The 24808-nt window shown below is 44.0% G+C and overlaps 1 protein-coding gene across 5 annotated transcripts in view; it reads left to right on the top strand.

The window, feature by feature from the left end:
* Nucleotides 1–24808, top strand: part of LOC133346467 (talin-2-like) — a 258048-nt gene that overhangs the window by 148283 nt on the left and 84957 nt on the right. For all 5 annotated transcript variants that reach the window (XM_061558070.1, XM_061558071.1, XM_061558069.1 and 2 more), the window contains 10 exons: nucleotides 274–401; nucleotides 4660–4723; nucleotides 6150–6254; nucleotides 7927–8082; nucleotides 10071–10172; nucleotides 10576–10652; nucleotides 14657–14837; nucleotides 16883–16996; nucleotides 18631–18739; nucleotides 19644–19852. In XM_061558070.1, coding sequence (XP_061414054.1) covers nucleotides 274–401; nucleotides 4660–4723; nucleotides 6150–6254; nucleotides 7927–8082; nucleotides 10071–10172; nucleotides 10576–10652; nucleotides 14657–14837; nucleotides 16883–16996; nucleotides 18631–18739; nucleotides 19644–19852 — 1245 coding nt within the window. The remainder of the gene's footprint in view (nucleotides 1–273; nucleotides 402–4659; nucleotides 4724–6149; nucleotides 6255–7926; nucleotides 8083–10070; nucleotides 10173–10575; nucleotides 10653–14656; nucleotides 14838–16882; nucleotides 16997–18630; nucleotides 18740–19643; nucleotides 19853–24808) is intronic.

Below are 24808 nucleotides of genomic sequence, written 5' to 3'. Positions count from 1 at the left end.
AATTGCATTTCCATCGTTTGAATTAAAGCTCTACAAAAATTGCATTTTAAAGTTCCGGTTGCAAAAAAGGCTTTGCTAATGGTTTTCACAAATGTGGTAGTAGAAGTTATCAAGCAATGCCTTCAAAGCAGATTAAGATGATAGGGGGTCAGATTATTTCGGAGTAACCAATTCATCCTATAATTCAAGCGCCGCAATTGAGAAGAGTCCCCCTCGACCCATATTACATTCTGAATGTGTGTGGTTGTGGCTCCGTCTCATACCCGGGTATAGGCTCGAGATGACATCCTCAACGGCTCGCACCCCGTCTCGTTCGACAAGGCGTGCGAGTTCGCCGGCATTCAGGCGCAGATCCAGTTTGGGCCACACGTGGAACACAAGCACAAGGCTGGCTTCCTGGAGTAAGGCGACCTCACTCGCACCCAACCCCCGACCTCCACCAACGATAGCTTGCGACTCTTACCCATGCGTCAAATCTTCCAGCATATTTATATCTTTGAAGCTTACATCCCGTGCAGCTCATCTCAAATCTCCTGTCTCGTAAGAGTCTGGAATGTGCTGAGAGAAAATAAAATGGAAATGGAGCAGAAGTGGCCAGCAAGCTCAGGCAGTAATACCACCCAGCACTGCTGAGAGTTGGAGCAGCCACGCGGCATTCGAACAGGTTCTCAGTAAATGTTGTGGGTTTGCTCTCCAGCATGCCGGTGTGCTGACTTAGTAACTCATTGGTATGGGGCAACCTTACTAATTGGCTGTGTCGGGTGGAGGTGGGTTCGCGACACGTGTACATTTACACGATCTAACTCAATTTTTTTTATTATGAATTGTATTGGTCATGAAAGCCTACGTGTTAAATTGAGTTTCTCAGTGTCTCGGGCATAACAGGTCCATGTTATGAGCCTGGTCACCAGCGATTACACAAAATACCAAAATGTAAAATTTAGCTTGTACTTAATTCAGCTTATGTAAAGGCCTGTGGACTGTAAGCTTTTGTGTGATTTCCTTGCCTTGAAAGGTATAGCACTGAGCATGAATAATTTGCCTCTTGATGTGCATTTATAAGTACGGTAGTTCTGTAGCATCTTCCGGAGGCTCTGTGCAAACATGCACGTAATTCTTGGACATTTTATGAAAGAAGGTATTTATATCATGAACATACTGCTATTCACGTGTTCACATAATAGCATTTAATGGATATGCTGTATATATATATTTTTTTCATCAAAGTAAAATTACGGGTTATTAACCTCCAGGTTGTTTATAGCTTTTTGTTGAGTGTTTCTACGATTTCATTTTAGGAATCTGCTCATGAAAATGTTATCAGAGCTAGTCATTTGATTTTCTGGTTGCCACAACCAGGTGTCTTCTGCCACTGTGAAGTGCCACATTTGTGAAGATAGCCCTTGCAATTAAGAAGCTACTCAAAGTCAAAACACATTTGTTGGAAAGTGCACATTTTTAGCTATCGTTGCCAGCGACCACAGCTTGTTCTCTTGCCAAGACGTTCGCGCTGCCCAGCACGTGATACAGATCAGGCTTTGTGGGGGTGCCCACCCCTGCCACCTGACTCGCCCTCCAGAATGCTTGGCTCTAGAGACATCTCTATTGACTGCCGTGTGAAGTAATACTCTGTTTATGACCCACGTTGCAATGATTGGCCACCCCCAAACAGGATTCGAACTGGTGTACTAGTTGTTTGTTAAAACACACTACAAACTGGCTGGATAACATATATATAATTTACACTCAGAAATATTTTTTTCCCAGTGTATTTATGATGTATGCAAAGCCTGAAACATTTAGTGTGCAGCCTGCCTGGCAGACTGCAAGCGATGCACTGCATTGGCTCAGCCGTCAAGTACAGCACCACGTGCATGATATAACACGGGCGCTCGTACGAGCCAGACAGGCCTGGCAACATCCAGTGAGTGGCCATTCGATGTGCACGTCTCTCAAGCATTCCTTTCATTGCAGACAAGATTTTGTGGATTATTCTCAGATGGCGTCGGTTGTAGAATAAAGCCCCCCCAATGTAGAATGTTGCATTGTTGCTCACTGTCTGAAGCCAATTGTATGAAGCCATTTGAGTTAAGGCAGAACACACCACAACGCAATCTGATTTGGATTGATAACAAATGCCTTCAAAAGATGAAATAAACTCGTGTGAGGTGGATTATCACATCGTGAGATCTTGAGAGATGGCAGTGGCTTGGATAGAGGTCTTCATCCAGCACTGAATTGGTCATGGCTGATGACGATGGTTATGGTCACGCTATCCTGCTGAAACAAATAATGAAGTGTTGCTCCTATACATTTTCAGCCCTGGTGAAAATTCCACATTCCTATGGGTAACCACTGTCTGTTAATAAGGTCCAGCCACCGTTGACTTATCACAAAGTGGTACTCATTTAATCCCCATGGAGGCCTGTTGCTTTGACTCCTTTACCAGCATGCGAACTTGTGTGCGTCAAATATCCACAACCACAATGCCACGTCGTCGGATTAATTTCAAACACATGACAGCATGGGTATTGTGTACTGGATAATTTCCATACGACTACAAAAATACATTCACTTACAGAGGTGTAGTGACATCACGGGATGTCACTGTGTAGTGCCGGCCCTAGAGAGGCACGGCATGCGGTGTAACGACATCGCGGACACCACTACGATGTGGGTGTAGGACCGGCCCTAAAGGGGCTCAGTCAGCGCTGATTGATAGCGCTGGATGGCATCACGCTCGGCGTGCAGTGCCAGCCCTACAGGATAGGGTGTGGAAGTGCCCGCTGTAGGAATGAGGTGACATGAAAGGACACGTGACCAGTTAAGTCTACAAAGGGGCCCCAAGTGGGGGCTAGGGGTGGTCACGTGGTCCGGGTCGAGATCCTGCTTGAGGATTCTGGAAGGTGGTCGTGGCCAAGGGCGGAGCCAGCCACGCCGCAGAGAATATAGGCCGGGTCCCCCAGAGGGACCAGCGTTGTTGTTCATCCTGCAGAAACCTTCGTCTTTGTCCTACGTTCTACCGAGTCTCCAACACGTGGACCTGGACCACAGCTGTGGTCCGGTTCAATGTAGCTAGTCACGTTGTAATTATTGTAGTTAGCCTGGTGGTCCACCACCATAGGTTGTTATTCTGTTAAGGGGCAGTTACCCCGTGTGTTGGTGTTAAATAAATGTGTTGCCTCCAAGAGTACATCTGCGACTCAGTTGAACTCACTACAGAGGTATAAAAACGTATGATGTAAAACATTTATGTGATTCGATAGACAGGGGCCTATTCAACGCGTTATATCATACGTAATCTTGCATGTCGAAACCCCACTGCACACCTTAATGGTGTTTTACTTTTGTCTGCATTTGAGACCGCTGAATAAATAAGGATGGTGCACAAACTTTGAGAGTCGTCATGAAAGCAGACAATCAACAAACTTATAGAGTAATGGAACGCAATCTGAATATTTCCTTAAGCATTGCAGCTCGATATTTTGTGGGCCTGTGGCATTTTGTCAATGCAAATGATCGATGTCTTCTAACCATTCTTAATTAGATGTATTAAGTTCCTATTTATTATTCATGGTTAATGAATGCCACAACAATTCTATGTTAAAACGTGGAGTGTTTAATAATCATATTAGCGTGGCAGTTATTTATATATGTGTATGAAACTTTTGCACGCCAATTTATGCATAACAAAAAGGGAATGTTAATTATCTGTATTATTCCTCGTGCGTGTATATCGTTCATGATGTCAGAAAATAGCGAAAATGTTTAAGCATTCTATGCAAATTAGAATGGCAACTTTTAATGAAATTACTTCTTACAATTCCCCAACAAAAAGTGTAATACGGCAGAGCTGAATAAATTAGCTGCTTAAACATGATTGTTATTACACATTTATATTTAAGTACTGTAATCCCATTGTATATACATAGAAGTTCACTCCTATTGTAGAATTTAGATGCCAGGATATATTTAGGCACCCACATTTTCTTTTTTGCACCTCGTGAGATGTTAACTACCTACCTTGGTATACAGGAGGTCATGGGTTGGATCTCGACCATGATGCCTGTATATTTGAAGTTTGCATGTTCTCCCCGTGGTTGTGTGGATTTTTTTGCCAGGTCTGGTTTTTCCTTCCACATTTATAAACATGTATTTAGAGTATTTGGCTACTATAAATGCCCACGTGATGAGCCACTATCGTGAGCTATCATTTGTGGCCAGACCGTTTCTGAAAAAGAGCCGTATAGCTCAGTGGGCCTTACCTGCTAAAATAGTTTCCTGCACGCTTTTTTATTTTTAAGAACAAATGCTATCTGCAGCTGTACATTGGTTTGAAAAAGTCAAAACAAGTGGGTATGGGGCAGCGGTGCTCATATATGTAAGAGACCCTGAATCATTGGTGTGAATTTCAAATTTCCTTATTGGGTGCCAGTCTCTCCATAGGATGACCACTTTTGATTATTTACATGGTGGTAGGCAGCTTTTACACCCTCTGGCAGAATTTAAACTTTCCACTGTCCAGTTATAGGTCAAGTAGGTCTAATGACAATGTCAATGGGCCGAATATTTTAACATGAAAGTGATGTACAAATGTTTATACGAGAATGTTTAACATGTAAGTCTGTGTTTCTTATTAGATGGTGTTTGTCTTTTCAGTTTAAAGGAGTTTTTGCCCAAGGAGTATGTGAAACAGAAAGGATCAGAAAAGAAGATTTTTCAGGTATGATATTTCCCCCTCAAAGCAATGATCAAGTTTAAGATGTGTGGTTTAATCACATCCTTTTCGGTGTTGATTTCCAGTTATTTTTGGTATTATTTTAGTTTTTTCTTTGGGCACTATTTTTTTGTGTATACCTTTGACACGTTTTCTTCCGTTGGTGCCTTTTCCCCCGTACGGATCACTTTAACGTTATTCTGTGCTGATGCACCACTGATCTCCCTTGGGAACTAACTGGATAACTGGCTAATTGGGACTTTCCATGTAACAAATTAACTGTGATGAAAATATTTTGTAAAAGTTATTTGTACACTGCAATGCATCGATGTGATTCTCTAGCATCTTGTGTAATTGACAGCATCATGGGTGTTAACTCAACAGGATGTGTGTCAATATGAATAAAGTAATCCTAAAAGTAAGCAATTAATAAGATTGTGATTTTAGATATGAAGACTAAAACATATATATACGGGCTTAGGTCACAATCTGATGTAAGCATGGGAAGATTCGGTGACGAGATGTTAACTACCTCGCCTGGTATGCAGGAGCGCGTGGGTTCGATCCCAGCCCTGATGCCTGTATTTTTGGAGTTTGCATGGTCTCATAGATTTTTCTCCAGGTCCTCTGGTTTTTCCCTTCAGTACTGAAAATGAATTAATGACCTGGAAGAATATAATAGCACAGTAACACTGCATTTTAGATGTGAGCCATATTTTGAGATATGAAAATCCACATTTTCTTTTAACAGACATCATTACGTCGACATTGGGATGTATGTATGTTGAACTTCTTTCGCACTGTATGTAGCCAACCGTGCTAATCGGTTTAGGTATTTGTTTATGTCTGTGGTAGGTTGCCTTCACAAGCCATTGGTTCCATTATGAATGAATATGAAAACTCTATTTATTTTACTTAATGATTTATGCACACATGCTGTCATTTTTCCTGTAGTTCTTTGCTTGCATACACGTCAAAGTGTATCGTCTTTGTTTTACCCATCAGTCAATGTAAAAGCCATCGTGCCTCTCATGTAAATAAGCAATGGGGATGCGCTCATCTCCTTTGCTAGCCCTGAACGAGTGGTGGAAATTGCACATTCCCTTCGCATGGGCGAGCCTATGCAGAGGACATGCAATGTCAGTTCTTCACAAACCGGCACTCACTGTGTTGGGTCAGGAAGATGATGCGCCGAGTCAACCTTTGACTCTGGTTTTAAACTCACAACCTTCCGCTTGCGAGTGGAGTCGTGTGTGACCAGTGCCATCTGGCCGCTGTTGCGTCGTAAGCATCTTGCCATGGATGCCCTTTAAAAAATACGATCTGAATAACAAGGAACTGTCATGGCTGAAGTGATGTTTACCGTTATTGTTTTGGTTTAGGAGGGGATATGCGAGTGAACGTGTCACTTCTTTTGTTTCTGCTGAGGCAGGCTCACAAGGAGTGCGGCGAGTTCAATGAGATCACGGCCAAGTCCAAGTACGTGAAGTTGGCTCGCTCGCTGCGTACCTACGGAGTGTCCTTCTTCCTCGTGAAGGTGAGAAACGGCCTCCCGGCAGCCCGGTGCAGTAGCCACGAGCAGACATTGGCTCTTGTGTGGCGAGCAATGAAAGCCGACTTCTGTGTCTTGTCACATCCCAGCGGTGGAGACTATCTCTCTTCTGGAGAGCCTCTGCTGACTTACCACAGTGTTACTTGTTTTATTCACCCTGAATGGATGGATAATGGATTACGTAGGACTATTAGATGTGAGTTGGCCACTGCCAAAGCACCTTCTGGCTGGAAGTATGTTATATTGTCGGTTTTTTACACCAGAAATAAATTATGCCAATATGATGCTATGCATAATGATTAATGTAGATACATGCCCAATATGACAGGTGAAGTTTTGGCATGTAAAAAAAACTTTGAAATAAGTTGCTTAGTTTAGATGCCAGTCTACACTGATGAATAGAAGAAAGGGGCAAGCTTCTGACATTTATTGAGTTGGGATTGGGAGGTGGCCAGTCTGGGATGTGATGTTGCTCTTGGTTTTGTTTCTCTGCTTTTTTAAGACAAAGAATAAAATCAACATTTATTTCCACGATGCACCAAATTGTTCTAGCCACAGTTTAGTATATTTATGTAAACTGTATGAATATGCTCGCTGCCAGCTTGTGCAGTCGGGCAGTCTGGATTGACATTGGATGCCACTTTTGGTCTTGTTAAATTTGTCTGGCTACGGGTATTAGTCTTGTGCAGTGCCAGCCAGTTTGCTTGAGTGTGTGTGCACATCCTGTGTACGTGTGCATTATTTTTTCTCGTCCATCTGTGTGTGAGCAAGTGGCTTAGTCTGTGAGTGTGCATGGTTCTTAAGGAATGTATTCAGATGATGTGTAAATACTAAAAGCTCAATTTAAGACACTCTAACGGCAAAGTCAAATTGTCCTTTTTACTTCCAACAAGTGTTGTGCGGTGTTACATCATCGGAATGGAATTGTAAGAAAAACATGTACGTCGTTGGAATGGGAAAGGGTTACAGAGTATTCTTCGTATAAGAGGACATCGTAGTAATTGGAGAAAACCCACGCATGTGAGGGGATAAAACTCAAAATACTCCACAGGTCTATATAAACCCATTTTCCATTCTGGCATCTAATGGCTGCCTCACAGTCCAAATTGTACATCTGCATGACCCGCCAACCCGTACCTTTACAGTGCCGGATTGTGTGTGTTCACCACCATCGCATTTTTGGGAAAATAACCCAAATATCCTGTAGAGGGCCTCTCTCGAGCTCCCTCTAGTGGAGGCCCTTCTACCAGCAATGGCATGGGAAGGAAATTGCTTCACTGCACATTTATCTTTTTACCTTGACCATTTTGTGCCTGGCACAGGAGACACTAGCTCCCCCCCCCCCCCCCCATCATTGAAATGCATACCAGCTCAGGGCTGCCAATGAAACCTGATGACAGAGACTTGTGTTGCCTCCGAAACGTCGTGATTTATTATTATTTTATTTTTATTAATTTTAATTTCATTTTTTTACCTACGTGACTTTACCGAAAAAACTAAGAGTATGAATCCTTGCAGTCACGAAAGCTTCAAATCTAGAATGAAACACAAGTTTGTGGATATTTGAGCGGAGAGATCCCTACGACTTTAGATGTAGTGAACAGTGCTTCTGCCGTCGGCTCGCGTTGCTACTTTTGCGCGCGTTTTTGTCACCCAGGAAAAGATGAAGAGCAAGAACAAGCTGGTGCCTCGCCTGCTGGGCGTCACCAAGGAGTCGGTGCTGCGTGTGGACGAGCGCACCAAGGAGGTGATGCAGGAGTGGCCGCTCACCACCGTCAAGCGCTGGGCCGCCTCGCCCAAGAGCTTCACCCTCGTGCGTAAATCTCACCTCGTGATGCTCGTGCGCGGCTACGGGGCGGGCGGGGGGGGGGTGTGGAAGGAATAGTCTGACATTTTCCACTGCACTTAAAATGCGTGCCAGATCTTCTCTGTACCAGAATTGTATATGTGTGTGTGTACTTGTGTTGCACTTCTTTGTGTGTGTGTACGTTGGATTTGTAAGGCACCCTTAGGTTTTTCGGTAAAGTCACGTAGGTACAAAATAAAATTAAAAGTTAATAATGGAAATAAAATAAAATAATAAATCACGACGTTTTGGAGGCAACACAAATCTCCGTCATCAGGTGGGACCGTCACAGCTAAAAGCTTCAAATCTAGAATTGTAAGGCACCGTTACGTAGCCAACCGTGCTTACCGGAGGTGCAGCATCGTACCTAGTTGTGTGTGTGATGAACCTCGTGGCCTTGTTCCCTTCTTTCCCCATCCCATGTTGTCCACTCACCTCCCAGCCGCTCTTTGTACACATCCTGATCATGATTCATTTTTTCTGTTCACCTCCTCCAGCCTAGTGTTTGACTGAAGGAGGCCAAACCTTCACTTCGCAGGGTTCTAGGTGAAATCAGAAGGTTAGGGTCGGGGTACAATGTTATCTTTAAAAATGAAATCCTGGGGTGCCCTAGTTTCAGCCGTGATTGATAAAACAACAATTGAGAAAGGACAATAACGAACAGCAACATTATAACTGTGGCCCGTTTTGATACGGACATCTTGGGGTGACCTTGTTCGATTTGTGATAAGCATCACTTTTACTTTGTCGACATGTTGGCACATCCCCCACCACTTGTTATGCATCCCAACTGCACCATTTTCAATTACAGCCAAAAAAAACACATCACCATAATTTACATTTCATTGCATGGTTAAAAATATTAGGTGAATGATTTGGCCAATGGCTTAACTCTGTAAGAGGGGCTTAGATTTGTAGAACAGCAGAGAAACAGTCCTTTCTCTTGCTTGAGTCAGGATATGAGTGCAATACATTCACAGCCTCATTGGCTGCACTACGTGTGATGGACTCGGCAAACTCGCTCTCACATTCTCACATGCCCGTAAAAATCAGCTTTGCCAAACAAAGTCTCTGGCTCTACGTAGCACAGCGGGGAACACGGCAAAGCACCGTTAACACTGGCAGTGCATTAATACAGAGTGTGGCGTGATGACTTCCCTGAATACATGGTGGCACGTGTCCCAAGCTGTGATGATTGTGTGTGAGCAAAGCCTGCAGGCTTTTTGATTTTGTTGGTTGTTGTGTGCTGGATGGTTACTCTCTCAAACAAGATAGTAATTAAGCCTGCTACACAAGCCAGTTGGCCAAAGTGATATATGGCATGAGAAAGGACTTCTGAAACTGCTTTCATAGTCTCATTTGATCTACTTAAGCACTCCTGGGGAGCAAAGAGCGTAGGCAGCATCGTGAGCATGAAGCGTAGAGTGTGTGAGCCTTTGTGTTTGTGTGAGCGTGTATGTATGTGGGGAGTGGTGGAACAGTGGTTAACGCGCTGCACTACGAACCCGGAGAGCCGAGTTTGATTTCCGCTCAAGGCCAATACCAGTGACGATTATATGAACTGGTCCTTGACACCCCCTTGGTCGACCCAGCCTCAAATGATTTCCGAGTGCGGTGTATAAACATCACCAATCGTGACAGCACTTGCCCCAAGTTAAGGCTATATGGGGATATTTGCATATGACTTATGAGAGTTGGCAGTGTAGAGGGTTTTGACACTGTTATGATCCACAAACCTGGGTTCAATTCCCAGTCATGCATACATCACAAGCAAGTGCTGGCTTGTGCATTGTTGGTCGTCTCAGCCCGAAATGAGTACTTAAACATGAACACTGTGGAGGCAAAAGTCATGCTACCAGCTCGTATACAGTGTCGGCCTACACATTTCCTCCCCATGACATTTGTCTTTATTGCGTGTGCTTGCATGCACGTGCACGTCTGTGCGTGCACTCCAGGACTTTGGCGACTACCAAGTGGGATACTACTCAGTGCAGACGACAGAAGGCGAGCAAATTTCCCAGCTCATCGCTGGATACATTGACATCATCCTCAAAAAGGTGAGCGTGACGATGAGCACGGTTGACTTGTGATCCAGCATAGATGACTCTTTATGGTTTGGTTCTTGTGAACAAAAGAGGTGGAACCTTATTCCTCGTATTCGTGAATTATCCCAATAGGCTGTTGTTGAAGGGAATTCAAAACGAAAGTTTCTAGGCAATCAAAAGTACCATGTTTATTTCTGTTGGTCGATAACATACCTTGTGGGTGGGCTTCATTGCACAAAAGATAGTGTTCACCTGGGTGAACCCAGCTTGATTATTGGGAGAAAGTGTTCAGCTATAGCTGAATACCCCAGGCATGTTTTTTTTGCATTTGTTTTGTCAACCTTGAACTGTGAGCAGATGGCAAAGTGAAAAAGGTTATTTTTATTTTATTTTAAGTTAGTTTTTTTGTTGACAGAAACAAGCAAAGGACAGGTTTGGGCTGGAGGGCGATGAGGAATCTACGATGCTCGAAGAATCCGTCTCGCCCAAAAAGTATGTCTTTAACACTGTTTAAATGTGTTGTTTTATAAATATTCAGGTTTTGTGTATTATTCTCACTGAATGTAAAATCTGTTAACCCAGGAAATCCTCAATGAGTCTCGAGACTCTTTTGCAGAAGGAGCCGTTTAAATGTTTGCAGTCGGGGGGAGGGCACCGATTTATATGCGTTTTCTAATAAAGACATTTACGAGTAAGTTTTTTAATTTGGAACATTTGGACTATTATACCAGCGCATAATGAGCTACTCTTATTAGAATTAAATGACAGGATCTAGGTCCATCCTCAACCGCATTCGCACAAATATTCTATACCTGATACACAAATGGAATATTCAAAACTCTCCAATTTGCGATGGTATCCATCCAGAACCGACCACACAACTCACAATGATGCAATGCCCAATCCACAAATGCGAAGGAGACAATCACAGCGATACAACTCCGCATCTCCTGACGTGGTTGTCTGGCTTGGCCACCTGAATGTGAAATTGTCACTTGTTGCTCTGCATCGACATCAGCCGTACGGAAGAAGAAGATGAAGACTGAGATTAAGATGAAGAAGAAGGATCTTTAATGTCCACAAGTGAAACAGACGGTGCATATATTACGGTTCATTCAGTGGAATTGAACGGCGAATCTCTGCAAGAAGCTGCGAACGTGCAACTGCTGGGCCATGTCGACTGCCCCCAACACATTGGATCAAATTTCAGGGGGGAAAAAAATCTAAGTAAGGGAAAAAATGTATTGCATCATAAATTGTGGGATTATTATCTGAAAGAAAATACTACATCTAAAAAAAAAGGCCACACAGTTTAAAATAGTGAAGTTCTTCAAATTGTCCCCTTTGGTGCAAAACCTCAAGTGAAATGAATCAGTCAAGGGGGCTGGGGGACAGGGACCGAGGGAGAGCGCTATTTAACCCCTCACTATCCCGTCGAGGGCGACTTTCGGGCAGGTGGTGGGGGAACGTGGACATACGACCACCGCACTTATGTGTTTTTTTATTTTAGCTCGATCCCCCAGCCCCCACTCCACCCCCTTTCATACCCCCGACTCTTGTTTCCCCTGGAGGCCTGCGACTACCCCTCCGTAAGTTGAATGTACTCCAACCCCCCCCCCACCCACCTTCTTCCCTTACCATCCCTTCCCCCACCCAGATAAAAGCACATTTGCTTCCTAACATAATTCCTTTGTGTGAAAGAGGTGAAAGAGGCGATAGATGTAGACCCCCCCCACCCACACCCCAGCTCTGAGGGCCCCGTGTTTGTCCCCGTCCGGTTCTGTCACCTAAAGCGTTGTCATGGGCCTGTTGTTTCATAAAATCCTAATTAACAAAAAAATGTAGTGAAGTACTTCAAGGCATATTTGCCAGTGACATTGAACTGAAAGGGGCTTAAAAATGTCACGATAAGCGCATCGGTTTGATTCAGCTGCAGTGCCGGCAGTGGCTGTGAACACGGCCGGAGAATCTGGGGGTGGATTGGACTGCGGAGGAGAACAAAAAAATCTAACCGTGAGCCATGCACATCCCAAATATACCAGGAGATTGCTTTGTAGTGGAAGAAATTCACGTGTGACTTTGATTGAAAGATAAACACCCACCGTGCTTCATGAGAACACCGACCAGGTGGCACTGCTCAAAGCACTCGGCTCAAAGAACGGCTCAGGTACACATCACAATCTGTGACTAATTTGGCCCATCATCTCACTGGTATCGAATAAAAAAGGGGGTACTAATTTATTGTAGTTTCATAATCAAGGTTATTGGGTTAGATCGTGTTATTTATAAATGTGTCGTAACCCTCCACCACCCGACACGGCCAAACAGTAAAAAATGTGTCACGTTTACAAAGGACAAATAGTTCACTACTTTAGCCCACCGGTGTGTTGAAGAGTGAATCAACATCATTTATAATTTGAGTACGACGTTTTGCTGGTAATTACATCCAGCTTCATCGGGTAATTTGTCAGAATGGGGAGGCTCTCCTCTTGCTCCCGGTCTTAAATAGAGCAGCAGATAGATACTGGCACCTGCAATGAAAATGTGGATTTTCCACCATGTGCTTTGAGCCACCAACAGGAATGAATGGTGCCCTTTTGCTTGTTTGAGGAGAGAGACACTTTGCCGTGGGTTTCTACCAGAGGTCGCAAACGGGTTTTGATTCCTTACCCGTACCCGTACCCGGCCGCACCAGGGTTGCAAACGGGTACCCGTACCCGGCCGGGTACGGGTACCCGTACGCTACCCGTACCCTACCCGAAATAGTGACAAACGGTTACTCACCAGTGACTCACGGCCTACCCGTACCCGTACCCGGCCGCACCAGGGTTGCAAACGGGTACCCGTACCCGTACCCGGCCGGGTACGGGTAGCTGGGTATCGGGTAGGGTACGGGTATCGGGTACCCGGTTGCGACCTCTGGTTTCTACACCGCCTTTGAGTAGAGGTGCCCTGGCATTGTTCGTGAATTGCAAGAGCCACTTTGATAAATGGGGTTCATAACATTGTAATTTTATATTGTACTTGAATTCCCAGACTCGCTTTTCCTTGCTGTGCACTGCGGCTAGTGGGATGAAGCACAGGAAATCGCGAACCTCGAGTGTGTCAATCACAAGGGACGCATTATAATTAACTCATTGATGCCGTCAGATTACCAAAGGAGGCAGGTAACTGGGTAATTTCATTCGGTATATATATAATGCTCCTCCTTGCGTGTGCAGTCAAATACTATTTCCATCTTCTGGCTGATTAATTTGTTATGATTAAATTTAACGTAACAAAAATTTGCTACAGGCATTACCAAAACAATTGAAAGGGGGGTGGGGGGGGGGATGGTCATTTTTGTAACTTGGGTTATTTTGAGGTCATGAGGCTATGTTATTTTGGGAACAACAGCAAGCGTGATATAAAGATCACATCATGAATCCACAATGCTTTCTTCGAATTAACAATTCCAGGTTGACTTATGCTTCAAAATTACAGCCCTCTGCCATGACCGTAGACTTTATAGAATGATTTTGTATGCTGGCCGTTGCTGTCCATTGCTGTCCTCACATTCAGCCGAGTGAGCTGCTCACGTGATCACGCCTACCTTTTAATTGCCTTTGGAATCCTTGTGTCATTGTCAAAAAAATTGTAATTTATCATGAACTATAATAATCTGCTGCATGGTATGTAGCGGTGATCCAGTTATACACCGTATAGCGTAGTAAGAGATCGTCGGAAACAGAATCTGGTAATTGATTTAGAGTTTGGCATTAACTGTAACCAATTATTTCCCAACAATTACATTGCAGTCATCATCATCGGCCATTATCAATCCACTGCTGGATGAAAGCCTCCCCAATCCACCACTGATTTGCCCATTCCTTCGATGTAACAATCCACCTAGCATCTGCACACCAGCTGATTACATTCCTCCGCCTCCACAGTGGACCTCCTCTCGGTTCTAGATTTGAAGCTTTTGTGACTGCAAGGATTCATACTCTTAGTTTTTTCGGTAAAGTCACGTAGGTAAAAAAATGAAATTAAAATTAATAAAAATAAAATAATAATAAAAATCACGACGTTTCGGAGGCAACACAAGTCTCCGTCATCAGGTGGGACCGTCACAGCCAGATTTGCTGTATCACTTGGGACCGTCACAGCCAGATTTGCTGTATCACTTGATACAGCAAATCTGGCTGTGACGGTCCCACCTGATGACGGAGACTTGTGTTGCCTTCGAAACATCGTGATTTTTATTATTTTATTTTTATTAATTTTTATTTCATTTTTTCCTCTCGGTTGCAAAATGCCAAACACAGGACTTCATAACAGTTGCTTGTAAAACCTCGAGCAATGGGCAATCAGGAACTGATTACTCTGCAGAAGTAACTCTCCCAATGCTTAGCATACGCATGCCTCAGGAGGAAATACTCGCGCCGTTTACAGTCCACCTCCCTCTCCCGCTTAACCCCGGCGGGTCCCTCTCCACCGCTCACTGTTCCTCTCAGGTCCACCATCCTGCAGCAGCAGTACAACCGCGTGGGCAAGGTGGAGCATGCCTCCGTGGCGCTGCCGGCCATCATGAGGCCGGGCGCGGGCGGGCCGGACACCGTCAACTGGGGCATGATGCCCGTGGCCCAGCAGCAGGTCACCAGCGGACAGATGCACAAGGGTCACATGCCCCCGCTGGTGAGTGCGGCCGCTCCGATAGCTAAGATTGCCTTGATTGCCATGAAAGTAATCTTTTATATTAACCCTTTGCCCGATCCGAGACGTTTCCAAGTTGCAGAGTGGATCCCGTTTACCGCTGTATCTCGGAATGCGCAAGCGGTTTGCGTTAATTTTATTTAGCGAGGCATAGCGCCACTGTTTTAAGATAAGTACTCACCGCAGAGAACTGTAGCGACACAACCACACTCTGTGATAGCTGGCTCCAAACTGTGCCACATGCCCTCCCGCATAGCCTTTTACTTACGATCCTGTACGTGTACGTCATTGGAATGGGAAAGGGTTAATATGTTGCATCAGTCACCAGACTGTCAGGTACATTCTGTTGCGAGAAAGGCCATGAAGGCAATACCTTGTATTTGCTAATATTAGCCCATTACTTGCAAAAGTGTCGCACTCATTTTGTAAATTTAGTGAGTTCAATCTGGGACTGTTTACAGTAAACATTAATTGCAAGAGGACAGGACAGACTACATACAGCCAAGGTATATATATATATGTGTGTGTTTCTTCATCACTGTCCAATATACCAATAATGTTTGAAAAAGACAATTTGCGAAGTATACTTGAATGGATTTTTTTCACCTTTTCAATGATAAAGTGATGTTGACGATTGAGTATATAATTGAGTGTGAGCTTTAGAATGTATAAGTCGCATGGACGCGTGTGTGTGTGTGCAGTGCGCTAGTGCTCACTAATAGCACTTGCTCCTCCAGTCTGTTAAGGTTATACGGGGGGATTTTTGTTTTTTTCTTTGGTGCACAATTCATCACACTACGTTACGAGCCGAGTGACTTGGGTTTGATTTCCCACCAAGCACATTCATGACAATTGGCATAAAAATCTGTCTTAGGCCTCGCCTAGGTTAACTTGGCCTTAAGTGAGTGTCCGGTGCAGTTTATAACCATCCGCACTGGGGAGTCAAATATGGTCATGTTCCATGCCGGCCTTCACTAACAGCCCTTGCCCCTATGGTGCTCACTAACGGTGCTTTCCCCTATGTTCTATTAGAGTGATGAACGCAGGAATGTTGGTGAATTCGTAATGTCACTTGCAAACTGCACTGCAGCCCCTGATGACCTGATTATAATTCCTCAGCCCTGGACATGGGCAGAAAGTGATCACTTTCTCAGGCCATGGGCCTCCTGCATGTAAACTTGGCTTGTAACGCGTGTCGCCTGTCACATTGTAAATGATGAATACACTGGCAGAGATATCAAAGGTGATAAGGAAAATGCCGCTTGCCCCCCGGTGTGACTGCTGCCTCGTGTGCTTTGCTTCTCAGTTGGTGGTCAATTAAGAAACTTTTCTGCACGCGACTTTTTGTTTTAGCTTCCAAATTCTCCACGGCAGCTTTAGTGAAATATTGCAAACTTTGTCGCTTTTGTTTTGCAGCACAGTTGCACTTTATTGAGCCGTTATAGTCAGTCACGGCCCATATATTTCATCATTAATACTTTACTGGCTGGTATAGAGGCTTGAGAGCCAACCATCTGCTCCTGCATAAATGGCCCTTCCCCGGCAGCGCACATGAGCTAAGCAGGGGATATAAGCAAATAATTGCTTAAATTAGGGGACGTGTAATAATGATCTCTGGAACGTGATTTTATTTGTAATTCTTTTGTACAACTTCCCACCGAAAATCGGCCACCGTTTTCTTAATTTACAACGCGTTGCCCCTAACGATGCTGTCAAGTCTGTGCGACCTCATTCCAGCCAATCACATCATTTTTGCGTGTGCAGCATGAATTTTTAAATATATTTTTTTATGATTCGCAACATAGTTAGACCCAGATTAAGTTATATTTTCTCATCGTTGAAGCTCATGCTAAGTGGAGCAGGATCGAACAAAACAAAAATCGGTGAAGGCAACATTGTTATACAACAGTTGCTGTTTAATAACAGCTTTACAATCTCTACTCATGTGAGACTGGCGAGCGGATGTTAATGTTGTGCCTGCCTGCCCACGTGTGCGTGTATGCGTGCATGCCTGCGTCCATGTGCAGTCTTCAGCGCAGCAGGCTCTCGTGGGCACCATAACATCCAGCATGCAGGCCGTGCAGCAGGCACACGGGGACCTGGGAGACATGGATTCCCTGCCACCCCTTGGCGATGACGCTGTGAGTATCCCCCATTCGCACCGCCCACCTGCCTAATCTATGCCCTGCTTGGATGCAGGAACACGATAGCGCCTGTAGCACAGTGCGGTGTGTCGATTGCAGGCCCACGCACATTTTTCTAAGCGACCGAACTCGAGTCGGAAGCGAGGGAGATAACGCTCTTGACACAATTATCGCACGTAAATGTTAAAACACGACACATTGAAGACGCAACCCTTTCAGCCGTTGCTACGTTACACTCGCTGAGGTCTGTGAGTGCTCGAATGTACGAAGCAAATTAATTAGGATCCTTTGCGACAGCACTTTTAAGACACGTTTTGCAAAGCCAGTATAATTGGACCACTTGATCACTTTTGCACATGTGCCATTGTCTGTGGGAAATGTTTTCCATTATCTTTTCTTTGTGTCAGTTTGCAAACTATGACAATGGTTATCAATGGCTTTAATTGAGAGTAATTCAGAAACAATGTCAATTACACTATTAGTTATTATCTTCAATTGTTTACTTTATTGAGAACAATACAGATATAGCCGTCAGAAAATTTAATTGACATACACAGTGGTGAGAGGGGCGCCACGGTGGTTAGATGTTAACTACCTCGCCTGGTATGCAGAAGGTAGTGAGTTGGATCCCGACCCTAACGCCTGTTGTATATTTAGAGTTTGCGGTGTCTGTCTCTCTCCATGGTCGCGTGGATGTTTCTCCGGGTCCTCTGGTTATTCCCTCCACATTTCTTCACATGCTTCTAGAGCATTTGGCTGCTATAAATTTTCACGTGATAAGCCACTTTAGTGAGTTATAATTTGTGGCCAGATCGCTTCTGAAAAAGAGCTACATCGCTCATTGAGTCCTACCTGGTAAAATAAAACGAATCCGTTTTGTTGGTTATCGATAACAATCATTGACTGATTTCTGTTCTTATAACAGAACTAACCCTAACACTTCACAAACTCGGCACCGACTCCCTTCACCACCCCACAATGACCAGCGTCGTGAAGTATGATCAAACGACCCCCATGACTGACTCGGCATGCGGGGACCTTCATTCAGCAGTGGATTGACAAAATTGCTTTACAACATAAAATTTTAATTTAAAACCTCACACTTAAGTTTTAGTTTTATGTTAGGTAAGTGTTCGTGGTCGCAATTGTCTGGCGCTTGGTGAGCATTGCCATTTGAATGAAAGTGGCGAGCACTTGGATAGGACATACGGAAGGAAATGTAGATCGATTTAAAAGCAAATCGAGTGGTTTCACTTTACAGCGCCATGAGCCCACAGTCGTGGGTCTCGCGACGCAGCGCACACCCACAACACAGAGATGATTTTGCTTGTGGTCAGGGGTAACGTTATACTATACCCCACCCTTGCAAAAGAGGCTCTGTTTCATGTGTCTGAATGGGTTTTATTTCATCCACAGATTAAATAAAACGATACTTCAATTGGTCACACGTTCAGAGTGACTCTTTGCCTCCAGAACCCCTGACTCTCTCATATTACGGGTGCCATGGTGGTGAGATTTTATCTTCCTCTTCTGGTATACAGGAGGCAGGAAAAGGGTCACTTTGCAAATAACGTTGTTCAATCTCCCAACGTGAGAGGTCTGGCGTCTTATCAAGGTGCGGCTTCTTGCAGGAATCCCAGTCGTGGCGTCGGAACAAGATGGACGAGTCCAAGCATGAGATCCACTCGCAGGTGGACGCCATCACCGCTCACACGGCTTCCGTCGTCAACCTCACCGCAGGTACTTGATAGGTGGTTTGTTGTTGTAAGCATCTTTGTTTTTGTGCCGTATGATGTCACAGTATTTCATCACTCTACCCAGGTGAGTGTAAAACATCTGTAATAAAAAAATCACAGCCATTCGTCATTTCCACATACGCGTGAAGGCCTCCCCTCATTGTTTCGGTCGTGTTGGGTTGTTGAACGACACTTTTCCACGCTGGTTAGTGTGGATTAATGAAGGGGAGGCTAGGCCAAGGGGAGGAGACACAGGACCAGTTCATTTATTCACTCGCCACTGATGCTACCCGTGGCTGGGAATGGAACTCGGGTGAACGGGTTCAGAACACAGTACGTGAACCGCTGTGCCAACACTCCACCCGGATTGGTATAGCTGTTGTTTCAATTGGACAGCAGTGATTCTCTTTAAGCAAGCAGTCGATCAATAATAGCAACACTTGGGTGTTGCCTGAATTGGGAAAAGAAGTGTTAACGAAGGCAATGTTAACGTTGCCTTTCAGGCAATCTCAAGGGTGTCCCTATCATCAAGCGGTGTTGTGTAGCACGCGTAAACAACCCCCACGAAGCAACATGGCATGGGGGAGGCCTTCATCCAACAGTGGATTGACAGTTCTGTAAAGAATGTCTTTATTATTATCATCAATTTACCATGTGAATATTCATATTAAGGCAGTCCATTATCCCTCCGAGATCCATAAAGCGAAGACCATTTTGTGAGAAGCAAACACGGGTCTCCCCTTCGGCAAGGCTGGCCTTGCCACAGGAATGCGGAATTTAACTTGTGCGCTTCTGCAGCCATTCCCAAGATTCCGTGACCACAGGTGACCTCCGTGCCAATATCGTAGCCGCGTTGGTGACCCATGGTGGGTTCTGAATGTGCTGTCGCCGCTGCTGCCGCCACCCAGGAGACCCCGCAGACACGGACTACACGGCCGTGGGCTGCGCCGTCACCACCATCTCGTCCAACCTGACGGAGATGTCCAAGGGCGTGCGCCTGCTCGCTGCGCTACTCGACGATGAGGGGGCCAACGGGCAGGACCTGATGCAGGCGGCACGAGGCCTCGCGTCCGCTGTGTCCGACCTGCTCAAGACGGTCGACCCCAGCACGGCCGAGGTGAGAGAGGAGTTTTGTGCCGAGCGGCGAGCGATGGGTTGCCGTGGTCAGGAACTGTTTTCACAAGGTGGGCGGGATGGCTGAGGGTGTAAATGCCTTCTCAGAACACTTTAACTGGAAAATCTGTTTTAAAAAATTCGACTGGGTTTTTAGCTGCTCTTGAGTTCTCAAGTGGAGTGCATTGATAGGTTCATTCCATGGTCAAAAAAACCTAATCATGTTAAATTGTGTTTTTTTACATACTTCAACGTATTCCATATCTAAACGTAAAAATGTATTGTAATTGCCATGGTGTGCTTGTGGTGTCGATACAAATGCTTCTTCAATGTCATTCAGAAGAAATATAGATGTTTTACAGTGTTGTACTCTGATACAAGGTGGTGTGCTGATCGCTGCAAGGATTCCAGTTGTAATTTCTTTATCCCATGGCATCTCTGATAGCACAATTGCAATTTAATTGGTGCAAGCTGCTCCGTGGAGCCTAGTTCATGGTGGACTAGGTGTGGCATTTACATTAGATGTGTGTTTTGCAAACCAAATAATTCTTCATACCCAAGCACATGTTCATGAATTTCCTTGCTTATACCATGTACCAGCACATGTTGCTCTCATATAATGTTTTCACTTTGTTTGTATTCGTGTTTGTTTTGTTTACGACTGCTAAAAAATCTAGTTCAGGGCCCTGTACTCTTTCTCTGCAATGTTTACGTCTTTGTATTATGTATTTGTTGCTGCTGTGCTCACGCACTACGGATCTCTCTTGTAAAATAGCAGGGCAACTGGCTCAACAGAACCATCCGTGTAACAAATCAAGTGAACTAAAATAATGTACATATGATCGCACACTGTATGTGAATGCATGCATGTACATATAGACCGGGTAGTGCTTAACCCTGAACTTACACATCACGTGTTCAAATCCTAGCTGAGGGGTTAACTCAGCCCATCAATTAATCTGGGTTGATTAGAAAGATTATCACTTTTTCCGAAGTCACAATTAATCATCATATTTATAGACTGCCTCCTGCGATAGGAATGTGAATTTTCGCCATCAGCTCAGATTTATGCCACCCCGATGCTCGTTAAAGTTTGAAGACACTGATTTTGAAAGAAATGTGTGAGGATGAAGTTCTCTGACCTTGAAGTGGAGAACAAGTCACGGATAAAAGGTCATCCTGACCTCATGTTAGTCACAACCCTACCTCTGTCACCTAGCCACCACATAATGTTATTCTGTAGCTTGCATAGTAGTCGGCCTTGTAGGTATGGAAACTCTGAAAGTACAGGTCTGAAGACCCAAAACGGATTCAGAAATCTGAGGCCAGTACTTCTGTTCCCAGAAGACTCTAAAACATTCACTACTCATATGATCATCAGTACTGATCAATACACTGCTAGATGAATTCCTCTTCAAGCAATGGCCATCTCGCAACGGTACATCGAGCATCTACACATGAACTGCTTTCATCATTCCATCTCCGTGGTTCACACTCTGTTGGGCACGTTTCTTTTATCATCTGCCACCCCACATTTTGCTTAACTATTAGGTGGTGGAAGAATCATGTGCGTATGCACAAACATACTTATAAAAAGCAATCAAAAGTGGCAGGAGAAAAATAAAAATAACACCAGCATGACGTCGTTGTTAGGTATGACCGACCTTGCCTTGTTTACCACTTTTCATATCGCTAACACAGCAGCCTTCAAGCAAACGGCTTACTTGCGAGTGTTTGGAAATGAGGTCAGGGGCCAGTGTGTGCCGGTGCTATTTTATTTATTTGCGAGCAGCAGGTGTTTCCTCGGCACGTGTTGTTGTAAGTGCTATGGCCACTTCATTTGGACCTAATCCAGCTTCGCTCCTCGTGAGTTTCTGAGTCGTGCGACTTGACGCACATCCACGCAGTGCAAATCACTGCCGCTCGGCTCGAGCCTCTACTCTCTCACCGTGAGCTGCACTCAGCGCTCGGAGACTGGGCTGAAGTTATGGTGATTTTAAAAAAAAATATTCGCTGCATCTGGGAATCAGTGGGCTTTATCGAGTGTTGGTACGTATGTATGTATATGTTGAACAACCGTGCTAATCGGAGGTGCGGATGGGCACAGGTGTGGATTGTGAAATCGGAGTGCTGTTTGCTCTTAACCTCAAAGTGTTCGGCTGCCTGACTCAATCATGCGCTGACCTGGGGAATCAAAACGTGTGATCTCGTCTGGGAGTATTAGCACATCCCGGAATGTAAATATGAACCTTCCCTCCACCAGCGACCACCGCCACCAACTCTGCCACAACTGACGCCACCCTTCCCCTCGTCTCGCCCTTGCGCCATCTTCAAGCTTGGCTTGGTGTCCCCATTCATGCGTCACCATTCCCACACAGCACCGCTTGAGAAATACAATTGAAGACACTGCTGTGTTTGCATTGGGGACCTATTTTTTTTCCTGCTGATGGAATCCATTTGCACATTTTTTTATTTTAACTGTTGAACAATCAACAACTTCCAGATAAAACCAAATTATCTCACTGCTTAAATTAGCAGGGGGATTTGGAGAATCATCTCGGCCAATCGCCATAACCGCCAGTACGTGACATTCCACATTCTTGTTGTTTAGGTCAGTCTATGTCAGTCACTCTTGACTCCCCACGTAACGGTGCTTATTTTATCACCCCAGGAAGTAGGATAGTCTGAGATATCCACAACATGGATTTTAGCTTCTGATTGTGAGTTACGCATAATAAACCTCAGCACTGCTCAGTCCGATAGGATGGCATCAGACGTGGCTTGACAGGTATCTTATTATGTCTGGGAAACGAATAAAAAAAAACTCATCGCAGTTGATGGCTTGAGCCGGACAATTTTTTAATCGCAAGCAAATTAGAGAATGATATATCGAGTAGTCTCTTACAGTTTAAGGATCAGCAGAGTGATTGTGGTATTTAATAGTTTTGAAATCACAACTTTGTTTTGGGTACGATAAACCAAGGCCATTAATACGAATTTACTAATTGGTTCCACGTTTAAAATAAGACACTGCCTGCTTGTGTTTTGTTATAGAAAAAATATCCCCACACATACGTAGCCTGTAAATAGTTATTATATTTATAAGATATGTAATTAATGCATCATATATAATTAATACGTAACATGTTTACGTTAATGTAAAATAGATCATTAATATTGCTATATAATCTATCTAAGTAATATATAATTAATTTATGCATGTATGGGTTATATATAACTATATTAATATCTAATAATGTTTATAAACATTTTCTTTATTATTTATCCCAGTTCTCCTTTGAAAAAAAGATTTCTCATTGAGCACTCATCTGGTTTGAAATAAGAGGTCACCGGGTGACTCAAGACAATTTGACGTTATTTTATTTTGTTTGTCTTGCCCTGTGTGCAATCGCTATTTACTTACGGTGAAAGTAATCAATATATTTCTGAATTTGTGTCTAGCATTGGGTGATGTCCATCTCCATTGGTGACCCTGATTCATTAGGGAGAGTTGTACATGTTTATGGCGGTAACCTGTTTAAATAAGGACTACCTCTTTATATATGTAATTGGCAGGTTGGCAAACATCTGACATTCCCCTCCTAACAATAACAACAATGTATCAAAGTAAAACATGAAAGTGGTTTGTGTGTTCAAACAAGCATGTGGGCAGCATTCACATCCTGTTTACAGTCCGGAGCATGTAATGAAAGTGCCACACTTTTATGGTGGGAATGAGTCTGTTGGCAGAACAATTATACTGTTCATCTTCCTCCACAGAGCGGCTCATTCTATTGAGGGCCCTGTGGGAGAAGTAGCAGATTGCAAGTTGCACACTCTGACCATTGCACCGCCGTCGAGCCAGATCATTTGTATATTTGTTAAATGCAAGAGAAATACTTAGCTCCATTTTTATGGACATATAAGGCATGGAGCGCAGTACCTCACGATGACACATTTGTTCCGTAGTCCGTTTTATCTGCGAAATTCCTCAAACCAAGTGGCAGGGTAATTTTAATAGCACAGTAACAACGTAGATCAAAGACATCTCTTTGCCCGCCGAGTGTAGTATTCGAAAACAAATGAATGTTTTTTTCATCTCCGTAAATGCACTCAAAGGTGCCTTTAACTCGGTGTTAAACAGATGGAGCGGCTGAGTAGATAACGCAGCGTTGTGTCGAACGGCAATCACAGCGAGACGTGATAATTACGTAATAATATTAATAATGCACATCCCTGTTTGAATCTCCTGTTTGATGAAAGTCTTCCGACACTATGATGATTGCCGGTAACACAGACAAACTGCAGAAATGTCGAATTCTTTATATTACATTTTTACATGAAGAGTTTTACGATTGTAATTGCACACTTTACATTGTTTTCACGTTCACCCATTCCGATGACGTATGTGTACGTCATCAGTTTTTAATCAGATTCTGTTCTGATGACGTGTGGGTACATGTACGAACAAAGAAACTACATCGAAACTAACGAGCAAATCACCTGGAGATAGTGAGATGTCCTTAATTAAGAATACCAAGTGAGCTGAGTTAAGTACAGAGAAGGTGGTCTTACCAGTGAATAGTTGCAGACCTTTAGAAACAGCCTGCCTCAGCAGCTTTCCCCCTCTTTTTTTCTCCTGATGACGATCGCTTGCGTTGTGATCGAAACGTCGTAGTTTTTTATTTATTTTATTTTTTTAATTTGAACCTATCTACGTGACTTTACCGAAAGACCCAACGAATATGAATTCCTGCAGTCACGAAAGCATTAAGTTCAGATTAAATATATATGTTTGGTGAGGTTTTTTTTCCGCTTTGTAATTATAATTTTGTTTCAGGGCCCGAGGGAATGTGGAATTCCCATCATTGGCTTCACGCCACTATTAAGAATCAGTGCCTTCACATTGCTCGCATGAGCAGGGAGACACTTTAACTTTCCTGAACATAGTTTCTATCTC

The sequence above is a fragment of the Lethenteron reissneri genome, chromosome 24 (genome assembly GCF_015708825.2).
Source record: "Lethenteron reissneri isolate LAM-NWPU_2019-01 chromosome 24, ASM1570882v1, whole genome shotgun sequence".
NCBI classification, from domain to species: Eukaryota; Metazoa; Chordata; class Hyperoartia; order Petromyzontiformes; family Petromyzontidae; genus Lethenteron; species Lethenteron reissneri.
The sequence above is the reverse complement of the archived record's forward strand: the minus strand, read 5'-3'. Positions and strand labels throughout refer to the sequence as shown.